General features: G+C 49.5%; 1 protein-coding gene across 1 annotated transcript in view; it reads left to right on the top strand.

Annotated features, from left to right (window-relative positions):
• GIGYF2 (GRB10 interacting GYF protein 2) overlaps window positions 1-15,606 on the top strand; it is a 109,594-nt gene extending 93,988 nt beyond the window's left edge. The window contains exons 23-29 of the mRNA XM_040972308.1: window positions 4,086-4,208; window positions 6,466-6,663; window positions 6,782-6,984; window positions 8,050-8,204; window positions 9,392-9,561; window positions 11,626-11,773; window positions 14,717-15,606. Of these exons, the coding sequence (XP_040828242.1) occupies window positions 4,086-4,208; window positions 6,466-6,663; window positions 6,782-6,984; window positions 8,050-8,204; window positions 9,392-9,561; window positions 11,626-11,773; window positions 14,717-14,784 (1,065 nt within the window). The 3' untranslated portion in view covers window positions 14,785-15,606. The remainder of the gene's footprint in view (window positions 1-4,085; window positions 4,209-6,465; window positions 6,664-6,781; window positions 6,985-8,049; window positions 8,205-9,391; window positions 9,562-11,625; window positions 11,774-14,716) is intronic.
• Window positions 15,607-15,894: the final 288 nt, after the last annotated feature.

Consider the following 15,894-nt stretch of genomic DNA (forward strand, 5'->3'; position numbering starts at 1 on the left):
AAAAGATTTTAAATTTGGAATACAATCTACTTCAGGACTAGTGATCTCCCACTGAGAAGCGAAATTGCAGTTTTTGATAAAAATACACAGTTAGCTTGTTGTGGAGAATGATTCTGGGGTGCCTGTCCCAGGCATTTTTCTGCTAAATCATTGGGTGCATTCTGAAAATACTCTGAAAATTCCCAGCTATTTGGGCCAGCACTGTGGCATGGCAAGCCAAGCCTCTGCCTGTGTTGCTGTCATCCCATGTGGGTGCTGGTTCAAGTCCCAGCTATTCCACTTCCCACCCAACTCCCTACTAATACCCTTGGAAAAAACAGAAGCGGGTGGCTCAAGTTCTTGGGCCTCCACATTCATATTGGAGACCTGGAGTGGGTGTTGTATTCCTGGCTGTCAGCCAGCCTCAGCCCCTGCCCCAGCTATAGGCTTTTGAGAGCAAATCTATGCATAGGTAATCTGCTTGCTCTTGAACCTGTTTTTTCTCTTTCTGCCTTTTTTATTTTTTAATTTTTTTTATTATATTTTGGACATTCTACATAGTTAATTAGGGTAAAAAGGTTAAAGGGCTACAGGAAAATGGGTAAGACTATTATTTCCATATTGTTTCCTTCATGTATCTGAGGTAAAGGGGGATATTGAGGGAGAAGCCCCATCGAGTCTCCCACCTACCCCAGGTCCCTGATGTGGGGCATGCTCTGAGATACTTGCACAAGTGGTTTTGGTAGTTCACCAGTTATGAATCGCTGCCAGTCTCGCCACTCCAATCACGATGAGGTTGTTGAAGAATCCACTGACTGACATAGTCCATCATTGTAGTCTCTATTTGCCCAGTATTTTGCTGACAACATAGAGCTGGGGTGGTTGATTGACTTGTTCTGCCTTCTGTCTTTTCATGGTTAGGGATCTGAGTCTGGCATTTCGATTGGGGAGATCCCCAAAGAAACTTTGTCTGAGGTGTTCCCAGACCAGATTCTTGTATGTAGCAGCAAGTACAGGGCCCGGCACAGTCCATTGCCCCAATCAGCTGATGGTTGCCATTGCTGGGTTGGTTCTATTTTCAGCCCCGACTTCCACTGGAACCAATGGGTGTTGCACTCCAGCCTGGTTCTTCCCAGCACATGCTCGGCCCTCACATAAACCAGTGGGAGCTGCAGCCTAGTCAGAGCGACCCACAATAACTCCCACCAGGCCCCACCCCCCACCCTGGATTGCCAGTGTGTGCAGCAGACTAGTCCAGTCTGTCCCACATCGCATTCAGCTCTCATACATGTCAATGGGCATTGAAGCCTAGTTCCATCTAACCAACTCAACTATCCAGCCCTCCAGATGTTGTTGAGTGCCTCTCTGTCTAGCCACCCCTGCCCCTGTCCTAGTTTTCGTACCCTCCCGTGGGAATGGTAACACAAGAGGGAGGAGCCCACTATTTCCCTCCCAGGCCTCTCCCACTCCCGGATTATGGACTCTCCAGGTGGTTCTGTGGTTTGACTTATCAGAATTAGCCCTCAGTGCCAGCTTCTGCCAGCTGATACTGTGGCTAAGCCCAAACAACCCTCACCCACTCTAATTTTGTTTGCACCAGGAGGAATAATCAGCCCAGCCTGGCTTTTCCCTGATCTAGTCCACCTGAGACACACAGATGTAGCCCTGCTTAGTCTGGTCTGCCCCCATCCCAGCTCATGCTCTCCAGTGGGAGTAGCTGTCCAGCAGGGGAGCCCACCTCCCTTATTCCCCCTGCTGGCTCTGCCTCCTCTGTTCCTGGTTCTCAGGCTGGTTGGGCGCTGCAATCACATCCTGTACAGGCAACCTCACCTTGGCATTCTGTATTGTGCACTGGTTTTATGTTGCAACCGAACCTGGCCTGACCCACACTCTGTTCTGGTGCTCGGATTTGCTAGTGGATGATGTGAACTGATTCAGCCTGGTCTGCCCTCGACCTATACCAAATGTTTCCCAGTGGGAAACTTTCCATGGCCAGTTCTGGGCTGTTTCCTATCATGCTTCTTGTGCTTACCTGCCAGTTCTGTGTCCTGCCAGAGGAGTTGCCCAGACTCCTCCATCAGAACCCTCCCAAAACCAGATTTTGTGCATACCAAAGGGGTCCATGAGCCAGCCCTACTCAGTTCACCTCCTGTCCTAGCAGGAACAGTGGCTTTTCCTGAGTGGCCTTCAGCTCGAGCTGGTTCTTGCAGTTGGATGTTTCAGCCCAGCCATGGCTCGTCCATGCCCACATATGGCTCACACATGGCTCAGTTGGGGTTGAGACCTAGCGTGGTCCATCCCACATCTACCCTGGTCCTCCAGAACACCAGACGGTGTTGGAGTATGGCCCGGCATGGTGCATCCAGTCCCAGTCCACACTTGTGACAAGGGAGACTACAACTGTTTCCTGATCAGAACGCAGCCTCCATTCCAGCACATGTGCTCCTTGGTGAGACCCTCAACCCAGTTAGGGTGCTCCCTTAACCCACCAACCAGCCCTGTTTCCAGCCATTGATCACGCGCATGCCAGTGGTTGCTCAGACTCAGCTTGGCTCAGCCCCTCACCTGTCCCGGCCTCTGCCTTAGACACTGTGGCTTAGTGTTCCTGGCTCACACAGACCAGTAGGTGCAAGAGCCTAATTCGGCATGACCTGTGCTCCATCCTGGTTTCTAATTTTACTTATGGGCTAAGGTTTGCTCAGTCCTGCCCAGTACATCCTGTTCCATTACTAATTCATGCATTAGCCAGTTGTTGGAGCTGCTTTGCCCAGCTTGTCCAACCCCCAGGTCTGGACCACATGCTTACCAGCATGACTCGCCAGGGGAGTCTGCCAAGTCCCTCCACTTAATCCACTCCCAGACTCAGTTCTCGTACATGCCATTGGATTTCAGACCAATACCTGGCACAGTCTGGCCTTGCATTTGGCCTTGTATGAGCTGTTGAAGGTTGCAGCCCAGCCCACCCCACACCTTATTCAGGATGCACATTCGGGTGCTGTTGCCTTGACCAGTCCGGACTGTTGCAGGTTCCTTTCCCTGTGATTGATGGCAAGCTCCTTGGTCACACCTAGCTTAATCCATCACCACCCCATTTCTTGAGCTAACCAATGGGGCTAGTATTTCCACAGGGTTTGGCCCACACATCCCCCCACAGAATCTACCCCCGGATATGGTTCTCGAGTGCTAGTTAATGTCATGGCCCTGCCTAATGTGACCCCTCTACTGATCCATCATCATGTCAGGTAATAGGATATCTTGCTGGAAAAGCCCTGAGCCTTAGCTTTTACATGAACTGGTGCTCGATGCTCAGCATTGATAAGTGATTACAGGTTCTTTAAAGAAAGAGTTACGGTCATTGGGAATCTTTAGGATTGATTCACAAACCAGAAGCACAGTGGGTTCAGCCTGGAGCTACCTAAGCAGCGATTCAAAGAACCAAAACCCCATAGCTCCCCGGCTGCATGACCAGCAGGCGGAGCCTGGCGCGAAATGGTGTCCTGGCTGCCTGGGGGCAGCTCACCATATGCACGCGGTGGCTGGCATCTGGGATCCAGGCATGAGACGCCGTCCTGAGACCCACCAGAAGCTGGCAGGCTGCAGGTAGTTTAAACCCCCAGGCCCAAGGTCGCGCCCCTCCCCAATCCCATCCACCGCTCATTGAGGGCAGCAGGTGCGCCCCAGGCCTGCCCAGTCACGGGGACCTCCCCCCTCGGTGTACTCACTCCGAAGGGAGCAGCCCTGTAGCTCAGGCAGGCCCAGGGACGGCTCACCAGGTGCACGCAGTGGCTGGCGTCTGGGATCCGGGCATCTGCCTTTTGAATTAAAAAAACCAACAACAACAAGAAACTCCACTCAATTATAAAAATTCTTCACAGTTCACTGTAGTGATGCTTCTGCTTGCTTCTTTCTCTGAAGCCATGTACTGCTGTAAGTGTGAGCCAGATGTAACACACTTGCCATTCCCAAGTCACAAATGGGGAAATGAAATAAACCAATGGAGTAAATAGTATGTGCAGGAAATGCAGTAGGAAATTTGAATTGGATATTACGCATGACATGTTTAAAACCATTTCCTTATGAACTTTTCGTACTTCTCGTTTGGTTAGCTTCCCTCATCTTCAACTTGGGGCCAGCAATCCAGTGCCACAACCTGTCAGACTCAGGCAACACTGTCCCTGGCTGAAATCCAAAAACTAGAAGAAGAGCGGGAACGGCAGCTGCGAGAAGAGGTACAGTTTTGAAGTACAAGTGGTGTGGTCCGCTAGTCTTGCAGAATACCTCCTGTGCCTGCTAGGCTCGGAGTTGCTGTGGTTCTGTGATGTTAATTATTCAACTTCTTAGCCTATAGGTTTGGTCATTCTAGCAAATATTAGAATATAGTGAGAATAAAATTAATTTTGGGCAGCATAGATGTTCAGTTCTCTTAAACATTTTTATTTAGAAAACAGATTTACAGAGACAATCAGACAGAAGGATCATTCCACTGGGTCACTCCCCAGATGGTCACAATGGCTTGAGCTAAGCCCATCTGAGGTTAGGAGCCAGCAGGTTCTTCCCAGTCTGCCATGTGGGCCCAGGGTCCCAAGGACTTGAGGCATGCTCTGCTGCTTTCCCAGACCATAAACAGGGAGCCGGATTAGAAGTAGAACAGCCAGGACATGAACCAGCCACCATGTCTGCCTATTTTCGTTCACATTTTTTATTGTTCTCCAGCGTGGACTATGGGACCAGCACAGTGGCTTAGTGGGTAAAGTTGCTTCCTATAGCCCCAGCATCCCATGTAGTTGCTGGCCTGAGTGAGTCCCCTTGCCTCGCTTGCAATCCAGTTCCTTGCTAATGTGCTTGGGAAAACAGCAGAAGCAGCCCGACTACTTGGACCCCGCCACCCATGTGGGAGAGTGTGGGAGAGCTCCCGGCCCTGTCTGTCGGGGCCATTGGGGGAGTCAGCCAGTGAACAGAAGATGTTCAGTGTCCTAGTTACTGCTTCTCACTCACTGTAATTGTGCATTTCAAATAAATACAGAAAAGAAATGTACCTGTCTACTAAAAAACAAAAGGAAGAATATAGGTAAAAGTAAGTGTGGGTTTACTAATTTGGGGGATGGGGAGTATTTGTTGCAGTGGCTTAAGTCGTTGTTTGGGACACCTGTGTCTCAAACAGGAGTGTGTTCCTCGGGTTCAGGCCATGTCCCGTGCAGTTGCACATCTGGGGGCAGTTGCATGTTTCACGTCCTGGCTGTGGCTCCCAGTCCAGCTCTCGGCTAATGTGCTTGGCAAGACAGGAGACGACTTGCACCTCTGCCACCCACATAGGAGACTGGAATGAATGTCTTGCCTCCTAGCTTCAGCCTGGCCCAGACCTGGCTGCTGTAGCCATTTGAGAAACGAGCCAAGGGAGAATTTCCTCTGTCCTTTTTACCCTCTTCTCCCTGCCTTTCACATATATTTAAAAAAAAATTAAAGCTACCTTCTCTTTTCCCTTGTCTTGTTTCTGTTTCCACTGAAATCTCTGTGTTTGTTTTAATGGTTGGCTTTCATCTAAAAGCTCGTGTCTGATGTTTAGTTACGCCAGACTGTTGCTAGTTACAGGCAAGGCCCATGCAGAGCCGATGGGAGACCTGTCACTACAGGCCTCTGGCCACGTTGTTGTGCTTGAGAGGAGTCCCCACCTGGTTTGTCGGTGCCTGTGGGCCTACTCTTTTGCACTGCTTGTTCAGCTCCGTCATGAAATAACCTGCCAGTCCGGTCCGACCTCTCCTGACAGGACACGTGGAGGTTTCTCTTGGGTGAGCTGAAGAGCTGTGCAGTGTGGTGAGGCAGGCTCCAGGCTCTGCATTTCACAGACTCTCAACCTCTCTTGTCTTCTGATTCCTGAGGTGGCTTTTCTTTAGTTTCCATTTCTTTGTTATGATTATGGTTGTTTATCAACTTTCCAATTCTGTTTATTTAAAAATCACATTTATTTGAAAGGTGTAGTGTCATGGGTAGAAGGGAATGAGAAAATGGAAGTCTTCCATCCATTGGTTCTTCCCCGATGCCTGCAGCGTCCAGCGCTTGGCCAAACCAAAGCAGAAGCTGTGTTCTGGTCTTCATCTCCTGTTGACTTCGTCGACACACGAGCAGGAAGCTGGATCAGAAGCTGAGCAGTTCAGGCTCGATGTGGCACTCAGCTATGGGATGCTGGCATAAAAGTGGTAGCCTCACCACTGCCCCACACTGCTGCCCCCCTGCATTGCAGCTGTTAACTTCTAATGTCATTTTGGTGGGACTTTGGAAAGTATAAACATGTTTCTCTTCTGTGCTTAACCTGAAGGCCTGCTGAACTTTAAAAGCCATTCTGCTTCAGATCTTTTTTTTAATGTATCTGGCGTTTTACATCTTTGTTTGGAGCAAAGCAAATAACCTCGTCATGTGGTTAGCGTTCTGGAGTGTGAATTGTTGGTGGAAATCATGGCCCACAGCGCCTGCTTCTCTTTCCCGTAACAGCAGCGGCGCCAGCAGAGGGAGTTGATGAAAGCCCTCCAGCAGCAGCAGCAGCAGAAGCTCTCGGGCTGGGGCAGCGTCAGCAAACCTGCAGGCACGGCCAAGTCGCTGCTGGAGATCCAGCAGGAGGAGGCCAGGCAGATGCAGCAGCAGCAGCAGCAGCAGCAGCAGCAGCAGCCACACAGAGCCCGGAACAACACAGTGGGTGCCTGTGCGGGGGCCTGCCCTCTGTGTCTCACTGTTGGGGACCGGCCTCTGTTAACATTGGTCACCACAATTATTCTCTCTCTCTCTCTCTCTCTATCTATCTATCTCACAGCATTCCAACCTGCACACCAGCCTTGGAAGTTCTGTTTGGGGCTCCATCAATACTGGTCCTCCTAACCAGTGGGCGTCGGACCTGGTCAGTAGCATCTGGAGTAATGCTGACTCTAAAAACTCCAACATGGGATTCTGGGATGACGCGGTCAAAGAAGTGGGACCCAGGAACTCAGCAAACAAAAACAAAAACTCCAGCGTCAGGTAGGGCTCGGAAGGATCACATTTACACACACTGGTTGGTTGGGAGCTGTTGGTGGGGAAGTGGCAAGTTGGACAAGGCAGTTTAGTTTGTACTTGACTGTTCTCATCTGTTTCACACAACAAACCACTAATTACAGTGATTGAGCTCTTCCCATTTGCATGCCTGCGTTGGTTAGGGGCTTTTTCTGTTGCTGAGGTCTTAATCCGTTGTTCGTTGTGTGATGGCTACTTAACATGCATTAGAAATAACATAATGCTGTCTGAACATTTCTCCAAGATGTTCTCTAAAGATCTTGGCATTCTCTCATAAATGTATAAAGTTACTTATGCTACAATTGAATTACAAATATCTCTGTAATGATCTTAAAACTTTGTTTTTAGGATAAACTAATTGCATTTCATCTTCATGTTTCTCTGTTAGTGTGCAGTGTTATGAAATGAGCATGGGTTTTAATGTCCAGTGCATGACCTCAGCCCCCAGTACTGCCGCTCATCAGCTGTGTGACCTTGGACAAGAGGGAACCTCTTTGGGCCTCAGCTCCCTCATTAGTGAAGTGCGAGTAGAGGCACAGCTTTTAGGGTGTAGTAGTCAAGGTGACATCAGTGCCCAGGAAGGAGTACTGGACGTGCCTGGCACATAGTAACTGCTTAGAACATGTTGGTGGTGTCAGGTCACCGCTCCTGTGGTAGACAAGACATTGCTTATTTGTTAGCCTATCGAACACTGAGCTCTAGGTCTGTGTGTAACTCGGAGAAATGTTGGACTACTTTACAGATGAGGAAACTGAGGCTTAGCTGAGGTGAGCAGCTCGTGAGGACACTGGAAGGATATCACCATGTGGTCCCAGGAGAAGCCTTATATTCCTACACCAGGATATGCTAGCTGAGGCTAAAATTCTCAGGAGTATCCAGTCCAGATATTTAATTTATTTTCTTTTTTGGAGCCACACAGTGGATTACTGGATAGCCATCCAGGGTTACCAAAACATTATCCATTTATGGTGTTGTAATTTATTCTGTAATGAGTTTCTGGGACTATAATATCATCCTGTTGTTTTGCTTTAGTAAATCTGTAGGTGTGTCTAACCGGCAGAATAAGAAAGTAGAAGAAGAAGAAAAGTTGCTGAAGCTGTTTCAGGGAGTAAATAAAGCCCAAGATGGATTTACCCAGTGGTGTGAACAGATGCTTCATGCCCTTAATACGGCAAATAACTTGGATGGTAAGAATCGGGGAGGGAAGTGCAGCATGTGAATGTCAGAGAGGACCCGCGAGACGGGAAGCAGGAGGTGAAGCCCAAGTAGGGCCGGTGCTGAACCTGCCATGAGAACCTGACTCTTTAATATCGTTACTTGTGAGAAAAATCTTATGAAGTAACTGCCATTTCAGGCCGGCTTGCTGATGGACAGGACAGTCTGTGCTGCTCATTTTATTGCGGACATTGTTTACTGTATCAGGTCCAGAACAGGGTGGTGGCCGTCACCGCCTTCCTTCTGTTGGGGTCAGGGGGCTCATGGCAGAGAAGGTGGACTGCTGTCTGTATGCAGTCTCGGCACAGCTTTGGAAAGCCTTGTTTGCAGTTAGCTGTTTACAAAGAAAGCTGTCTGCCTAATTTGGTCTTGAGTGTCTCGTCCCACCCATCAATATTTGAACAGAGTCTTGTCAGCTTGTGGTCAAAAGTGGTCTCATAACTGCCGGGCTCAGTTGAACCAGCACACATTTGACATCGGTTTGAGACCAAAAATCAAAAACAAAGCAATAAAGGGATCAGCACCTTCCTATGTGGTGCTCTACTGATAACTAATGATCTGAAAGGCCACAGAGAACATGCCTGTACGTGATAGCCCCGCTGTCACCCATGTGCAAGGCACTGTCACGGGGTTAGCATGTGACCCCAAGTTAAAGAGACCTTTACAGGTGGGTGGTAGAAGTATTACCCCATCTTACGGGTTAGGAATCAGAGGCTCAGAAAGGTTAAGCAGCTCATCAGGGTCACACAGCCAGCAGATTTCAGAGTCAGATTTTAAACTCATGTCTAACTCTGATAATTGTGCATTTTATCTGATACCACATTGCTATTATTTTCCATTTGATCTCTTTTAAAATGTTGTCAGTGGATTGAAAGTTGGAGGTCCAAGTTGTATCTGCCATAATGCTTGGCATCCACTGTGAGCCCTTCGGTTACTTCGATCCTAGGCGAGTGCAGTGTAACACTTAGTGAGGTTCAGTGAACCTGATGTTTGTTCCAGGCAGCAGTGAGTGTTGGGGTTTAACATAGTAGCTGCATAGCTTTCAAGTTTCTGTCATTAATGTGTGGATGGGTGACTGTATATTAATAACAGAAGCTGATTTTTGCATTTGTCTGTTTCGTGATTTCATTGTTTGTCTTTTCCCCCTCCTATATTGCAGTTCCCACGTTTGTTTCTTTTCTAAAAGAAGTGGACTCTCCCTATGAGGTCCACGATTATATCAGGGCCTATTTAGGGGACACCTCCGAGGCCAAGGAGTTCGCCAAGCAGTTCCTTGAGCGCCGTGCCAAGCAGAAGGCTAGTCAGCAGCGGCAGCAGCAGCAGCAACAGGTATACAGCTGTAAAGTAGCTCGGTGGACACAGCACTGGGGTTCAGAGGAATGAGAAGGAAAACAGAGAACACTTTTATACATATTATGGTCAAGACTTTAAAATATACTGACTTCCTATTCTTCAGTTGTGTGTGCAAAAGCCTTTGTGAATCTCCCAAATGGCAGATAGAATCATTCATTCGCTGCTAGTCGTGTCAGTCCACTCCCATTTTTATTGAATTATAAGTTCATCTTAGATTGCATAGTCCGACATAGTCCAAAGATAAACCTTGCAAGGACCTTCTGTACGCCATAGAGACAGCACTGCCACCTCTCTGATGGCTCTGTGTTGTTCATCGGGGCTGTAAACGGTACAGTCAGGTGTTGTTATAGATGAGAGAGTTTAACTCTCTAATGTCTTCATGAGACTCTAGGAGTTGATTGCTCCTAGAGGATTCACAGAGTTAGGGTCTGTGAGCCTTGATCGGGTCATTTTATCAGATGATCAGTAATCCCGTTTTGTGTATGCTTCTGTGTGAGGTATCTTACATCATATATGCTGAGTCATCACAAGATTTGATCCCTAACACATGCCGCAGCTTTCTAGACGCACCGGAGAGCACTTGATGGAGTGAGGCGTTTGTCATGGTTCTGTGGCTCACTCTACAGATGCCTGCAGTAATTGCGTCTTGGCCTTTTGGCTGAGATTAAGTGTAGTACAAATGCCTGCAGTAGGTGAGCCTGGACCATGGTGAAGCTGGCAAGTGGGGACTCCATTCCAGGTGTATGTGCTCCCCTCCCTCCCCAGTGGGTAGCGGGGACTCAAGTATTTGGGCCTTCCTGTGCTGCTTTCCCAGGTTTATTTGTGGGTGGCTGGATCAGAAGTGCTCAGACCAGTGCTCGGAGCAGATCTTGTACCGCAGGCATTGTTGTAGCACATTCTTGGGCTGTAAAGGATTCAGTGAGTACAAGGCTTTAGAATCCAGGTGGGGATGTGGGCTGACAGGGATTAATGGAAGGAATGTGAAAGATGGAAACACTGGAATAAAACCAAGAAGCATGTACAAGAGAAAGCATTGCATTGCATACAGATGGCGCCTAGTGTGTGTGAGGCCGCCTCCCCAGAGGTGGCAGCCAGGAGCCTGGGCAGTGTTTGCACATGTACCTACCCTCACACCTCTTCACACACCTATGCGCCAGTTTCATTTTGCCACCATGCTTTCTGTCTCTTAAAGATTCGTATTGTTTAGTTGAAATGTGGACCGAGAAAGCTTCCCTAAATGGATCAGGATTGGGGCGCCTTGAGCTGGATCAGAGCCAGGAGCTTTATCTAGATGTCTCACCATGCGTATAAGAGCCAAGCCATTGGACCATGTTCCATTGTTTTTCCCAGGCCATTAGAGAACGAGAAGTTAAGCAGCTAGAAGCGGCACCCATAAAGAATGCTGGCATTGCAGGCAGTGTACCACAACACTGTGCCCTGCCATGCTTGCTCCACTCATTCCCTACTACCACCACCCATTTCCTCAGCCGATTCACTGGAATGCATCCTGGCATCCATGGCTGTCCTCAGAGCATCTAGTATAAACAGAGGGCTAGTAGACTAGTTCCCAGGCTAACCAGATGTCAGTGAGTCTGTGGATGATGTCATGAGTTCAGAGAGCTTGTGGGATTGCTGATGACAGTAAGTAATGTGCACACCTTTGACCTTGCTGGGGACCTTACCTGTCCTGTCTGTCCAGGGATACACAGAGAACAACAGCCTCCTGCTTCGGGTAGGGGAGGGTGCACATGTTGTCGAGCAGAGGCTTGTTCATGATTATTTGCTGTGTATCTCATATTCCGTGGGTGGTGCAGGTCCACGTACACCAGGGGAGTTCTTGGAGTGAGCAGGAAGGCCTTCATAGGGACATGGAGAGCCCCAGGCACTTGGTGGCTGGCCAGCTCTGGATTTTGTCACACAGCTGAACTTGCGAAAGGCTTAGTGTTTTCAAACACACATTTGATACAGGGAGAGCCAGTGAACTGGTTATTTACTTTGGGTAGGTCCACTGTGTCATCTTGATGCTGTCTCGTTCCACAGGACTCTGTCTGGGGCATGAACCACAGCACACTCCATTCAGTATTTCAGACCAATCAGAGCAACAGCCAGCAATCCAATTTTGAGGCTGTGCAAAGTGGCAAGAAGAAGAAAAAGCAGAAGATGGTGCGAGCAGATCCCAGTTTATTAGGTGAGCAGGGCCTGACATCTCAGTGCGGAGGGCACACAGCTCATCATCTGGCTGTCTCCCTGGGGCTGGGATTTTCAAGTGGGAACATACTGCCATAAACTGATCTTTTAACCCGTTCGACATAAGAGCTGGAATTTCCTGGGCACCTCAGTGCCATCAGCTGTGTCTCATGTATAACTGTGACTTGAAGGGGGCTTTTAGCTTCCAAGCATCATTTCACATTTACTAATAGGCATTTTGCGGAAGGTCCTTACAGCATAGCTGCCAAAGACTGCTGATGGAAACAGGGCGCATGGTATAGTACCTCAAGTGCTGCTTGGCGTTGGAAGCAGACCGCACGCCTGCTGGGTGATGTGCATGCTGTATGTTTTCTGGCATGCAGCACTCATTGCTCGTGTGAGGTCATGTCACAGCTTCACATGTGAGCAGACCAGGGCCTGGAGGATTGAGAACACATCCTTTGGTGTCCCCGGCTCTTGGCAGGGGAGCTGGGGTTTACAGCATTCTTTCCTTCTCATTCTTCCTTGTTAATCACAGCTGATCTTGTCCAGCAGTAAAAAACAGCATTATCACTCAAGGCAACTTCCTGGGAAAGCGCTGTCTGGGGCTTTGGAAAACTGGCAGGAAAGAGGTTTCAGGATAGTCTGTCCATGCATCCTGAATGACCTGACACTCTCACGGGAAGATAACACATCATCTGTGCTTTGTAACTGTAAACCCTGCTGTTTAGAAGCCATGCTGTTTGTCAAAGGGCAAGGCTGCAGCACAGTTTGGTATGGGAACTGCAGTGCAGTGCAGACCAGGTGGGGGCCTGGATGCTGGGGCCTGGATAAGGCATTGACCCCTGAGCTAGAGAGAAGGGAGTAGGATATTGGGACTTCAGGGGCTAGGATTGGCTGAACCAGGAGAGGAGTTGGGAGCAGGTGGCTGGTGGTGACGTTTGTGGAAGGAATGAGCTCTGCCAGGGGTGACAGCCTGACAGGAATGAGTCAGGAAGGGCTGCCCGAGAGCCCAGTGACCAGCACTGCCCAAGGCAGCATCCTGCGTCCTGTCAGGGGGGCAGGGGGGTGGCGTGACCATCACTTGAAGGCTGCCCTTGGAACAAGTTCCTAAAGCCAGGGCTGGGAGCAAGGAGATCTGGTGACATTCTGGTTCCTTGTCTTGGAAACTGAAGGTGGTTCAGAGTCCAACCATCTGTCCACTCAATGGAAATAAGGGACTAGATTTCTGACCATTGGTTCCAGTTGTCTCGTCTTTACAATGGGGGGGGCATTACACCCTGTCCTATCCTGGGAGCAGAGTTGAAGGAATCCATAGGTCCAAAGGGGAGAGGGAGAACAGCAGGGAGTTGGAAAGGCAGTGGGGCTGGTGAGTGGAGAGCGAGACCCGCTGGGCTGGGCTTTGCCGTGGACCGTCTTGGGAGAGTGCCTGCTAAGCTAGGGCTGACTGGTTCTGACACCTGCTGGTTTCCAAAATCTGTGGTCAGTTAATCTGTTCCTTACAGTGTTGCAGACTGAGAAAAAGGAGTAACTGTCCCTCAGGTTCTAATTAGATCTGACAGTGTCCATTCAGGAACGTCTCTCACAGAAAAATCTTTTTACTTCTAGAATAAATGGGCAAGTGGCGTCCTGGCCTCATTTCATTGGTCCAAGTGAGCAGAGTCTGCACTTCCATGTGCTAAATACACCCACAGTACAACTGCGCCCGGCTCTGTCCCTTTAAGAGCTCTCCCAAACCTTAGAAATGTCTTGGAGATGAGAGTCCGTCTTTAGAGCCAAGTATAGTGGGTTAAACCCTTACTTGTTGCTCCCTTTTGCCAGATGAAGCCAATGGATGTGCTGGTTCCTGGTGACAGTTAGATGGGATTGTGTCTGCACAGCTGGCGTGGCCATCCCATTCTAGCATCAGATAATCGACTTCTCCCTCTCTCGTATAATTAGAATAAATTGCTTCTGAATTTTTTTTTCCATTCTATTTGAGAGGCAGAGAAGGGGCTGAGGTCATCTGGTTTCCATCATTTCTTCTGTTCCTCCAGCTGTGTGTGAAGGTGGAGTGATAAAGTAGCGTAAGAGTCCTAGTTCATCACGAGCTGTTCCCTTCAACACGAGAGCACAGAGCCTTCGCAGGGTAGGGTCTCATGCAGGCGAGTTTCTGGGGCAGAACCCTGGGCAGGGCTTGGCCTCCTGGCCTCTCCAGCGCTTGGCCTTGTAGGCACTGCACCACAGCCTCCTTGTTTAGTAAATAGGCCTGTTTATTTTTTCAGCTCATATTTTTGAATCATTTGGTAGGCTGTTTAATATTGGTACATTTCAATTGCATATTTGAAAATATGGACACTAATTAACAAAAAAGAGGCTGCAGAGAACCCAGCTAGCATTAGAAGTACTTTAGATTGGAGAGCCCGGCCTGTTTGCGTTTTGGTATTTAAGGAGCAGTTCCAATGGCTTGGGATTCACTCAGGGCTGCCGACCTGGAATGCTGCAGAGACTCACTAACCTCTGGTTATGGGACGCACTGAGAAACGTGAGCTGACCATTGGCGTTAGGACTCTGAATGTGAGCCCTGTGAGTGTGCTGGTGCCTCGACAGGCCAGTTGAGTTTCAGCTGCCATCAGCACAGTGTGTGGTGGCTGGGCAGAAGGGTTAAGGCTGCTGCTCCCGACTTCGGTTAAGGTGTGCCTCCCGACAGAGCTGGCCGTGGCCAGCGGCAGAGCCTGTCCTGGCCCACAGGCTGAGCCTCTCTCTGCTAAGTTCAAGAAGGCAGTCTTTGGCAGTTCTTCTAAAGTGGTGATTCCATTTGGATTTGGGTTTGTTTTTCTCCTAACTAAAATTTGAGAAGATTGCAGAAACAGAAATTGGTGGCGTGGATCTCCTGTGGGGGCGGGGTGCTAGCCCGCTGCGTGGCGCTAGAGGACGCTCACGGCCAGGTGTGCTTTCCCCACAGGCTTCTCCGTGAACGCCTCCTCAGAGCGACTCAACATGGGTGAAATCGAGACGCTGGACGACTACTGAGCGCCTCCCTCTCCGGGCTGCCCACCTCTGGATGCGGCAGTCACTGTCCCTCACCGTGTGCTCCTCAGCGTCTACAGCCAATCCCAGAACCCGGCATCTCAGGCTCTCTGTTCTAGCCCTCTCTGTCCAAGACCCTTAAACCAGTTGTGTTGGCGAGCACCTCAGGCTGCGGCTGCGTGGACCCTCAGTCTCGGGGGCAGGTGGGCTTGCTCGCCTGCCAGGCTGACTGGGCGGTGATGCCGTCTGCTGTCTTCCGGATGTGTTGGGATCTGCCAGTAGCAGCTTCTGTCTGTCACTTTCTCCTACTGTTTTGTTTTTTGGTTGTTTTGTTTTGTTTTTCTTTGTTTTCCTCCCATAAGGGCAAGAGGTCTAACTGGTGCAATTGTGAAGAGAGGATGGTTAACAGACACTGGCCGGCGACGGAGACCCGACGGACTGTGGCTCCTGTCCAGCAGAGACTGCGACTCTCCTGTGGGCAGGCTGCCAGCACGGCGGCTCCTCCTCGGCCTCTTTGCCGGGGCAGGACTTCTGTTCTCTTCGTTAGCTAGTGACTCCAGCAAGCTCACTTCTGCCCTGGCTTTCCCCAACCTGATGGGACAAAGAGAACCCTGTGGCCTGGGAGAGGGACTGATTCTCAATTTTTCTTTCTTAAAAAACTGATTTTTCCCATAAATATTTTTCCTTCCGAGGACTAGGACCAGTTTGTTTCGGGCCCTTCTGCTGAAAATTTGTCTCGTTTAAGAGGCAGCTAGGATCTTTCCCATATGTATGAATTTGTATAATTTCATTTTGGATAGGGATAAACTTATGCTTCCGATAAAAGCTCGGAATTTCATCTGGTTCCTCAGAGTATTGCGTGTGTGTCTTGCTGTGACCCTGAAAAGGTTCTTTTTAGGAGAGATTCCAGGGGGGCAAGTTGCTTGCTTTTCTGGAAAGAGAACGTGCAGTCCTGACCGCCTCTCTGACTTTCGTCCGTGGAAGCCGCTGTCCCCGCAGAGCCGGGGCCTGCAGGGGGCCTGGCCCTGGCCTGCGTGCGTGGCCTTCTCACACCCTTCCACACTTCAGGTAGCTGTGTACTTATGCTGTTCAGAGACCAGGCCTCTTCCTGCC

The sequence above is a fragment of the Ochotona curzoniae genome, unplaced genomic scaffold, assembly GCF_017591425.1.
Source record: "Ochotona curzoniae isolate NIBS_2020 unplaced genomic scaffold, NIBS_Ocur_1.0 contig_2294, whole genome shotgun sequence".
Taxonomy (NCBI): Eukaryota; Metazoa; Chordata; class Mammalia; order Lagomorpha; family Ochotonidae; genus Ochotona; species Ochotona curzoniae.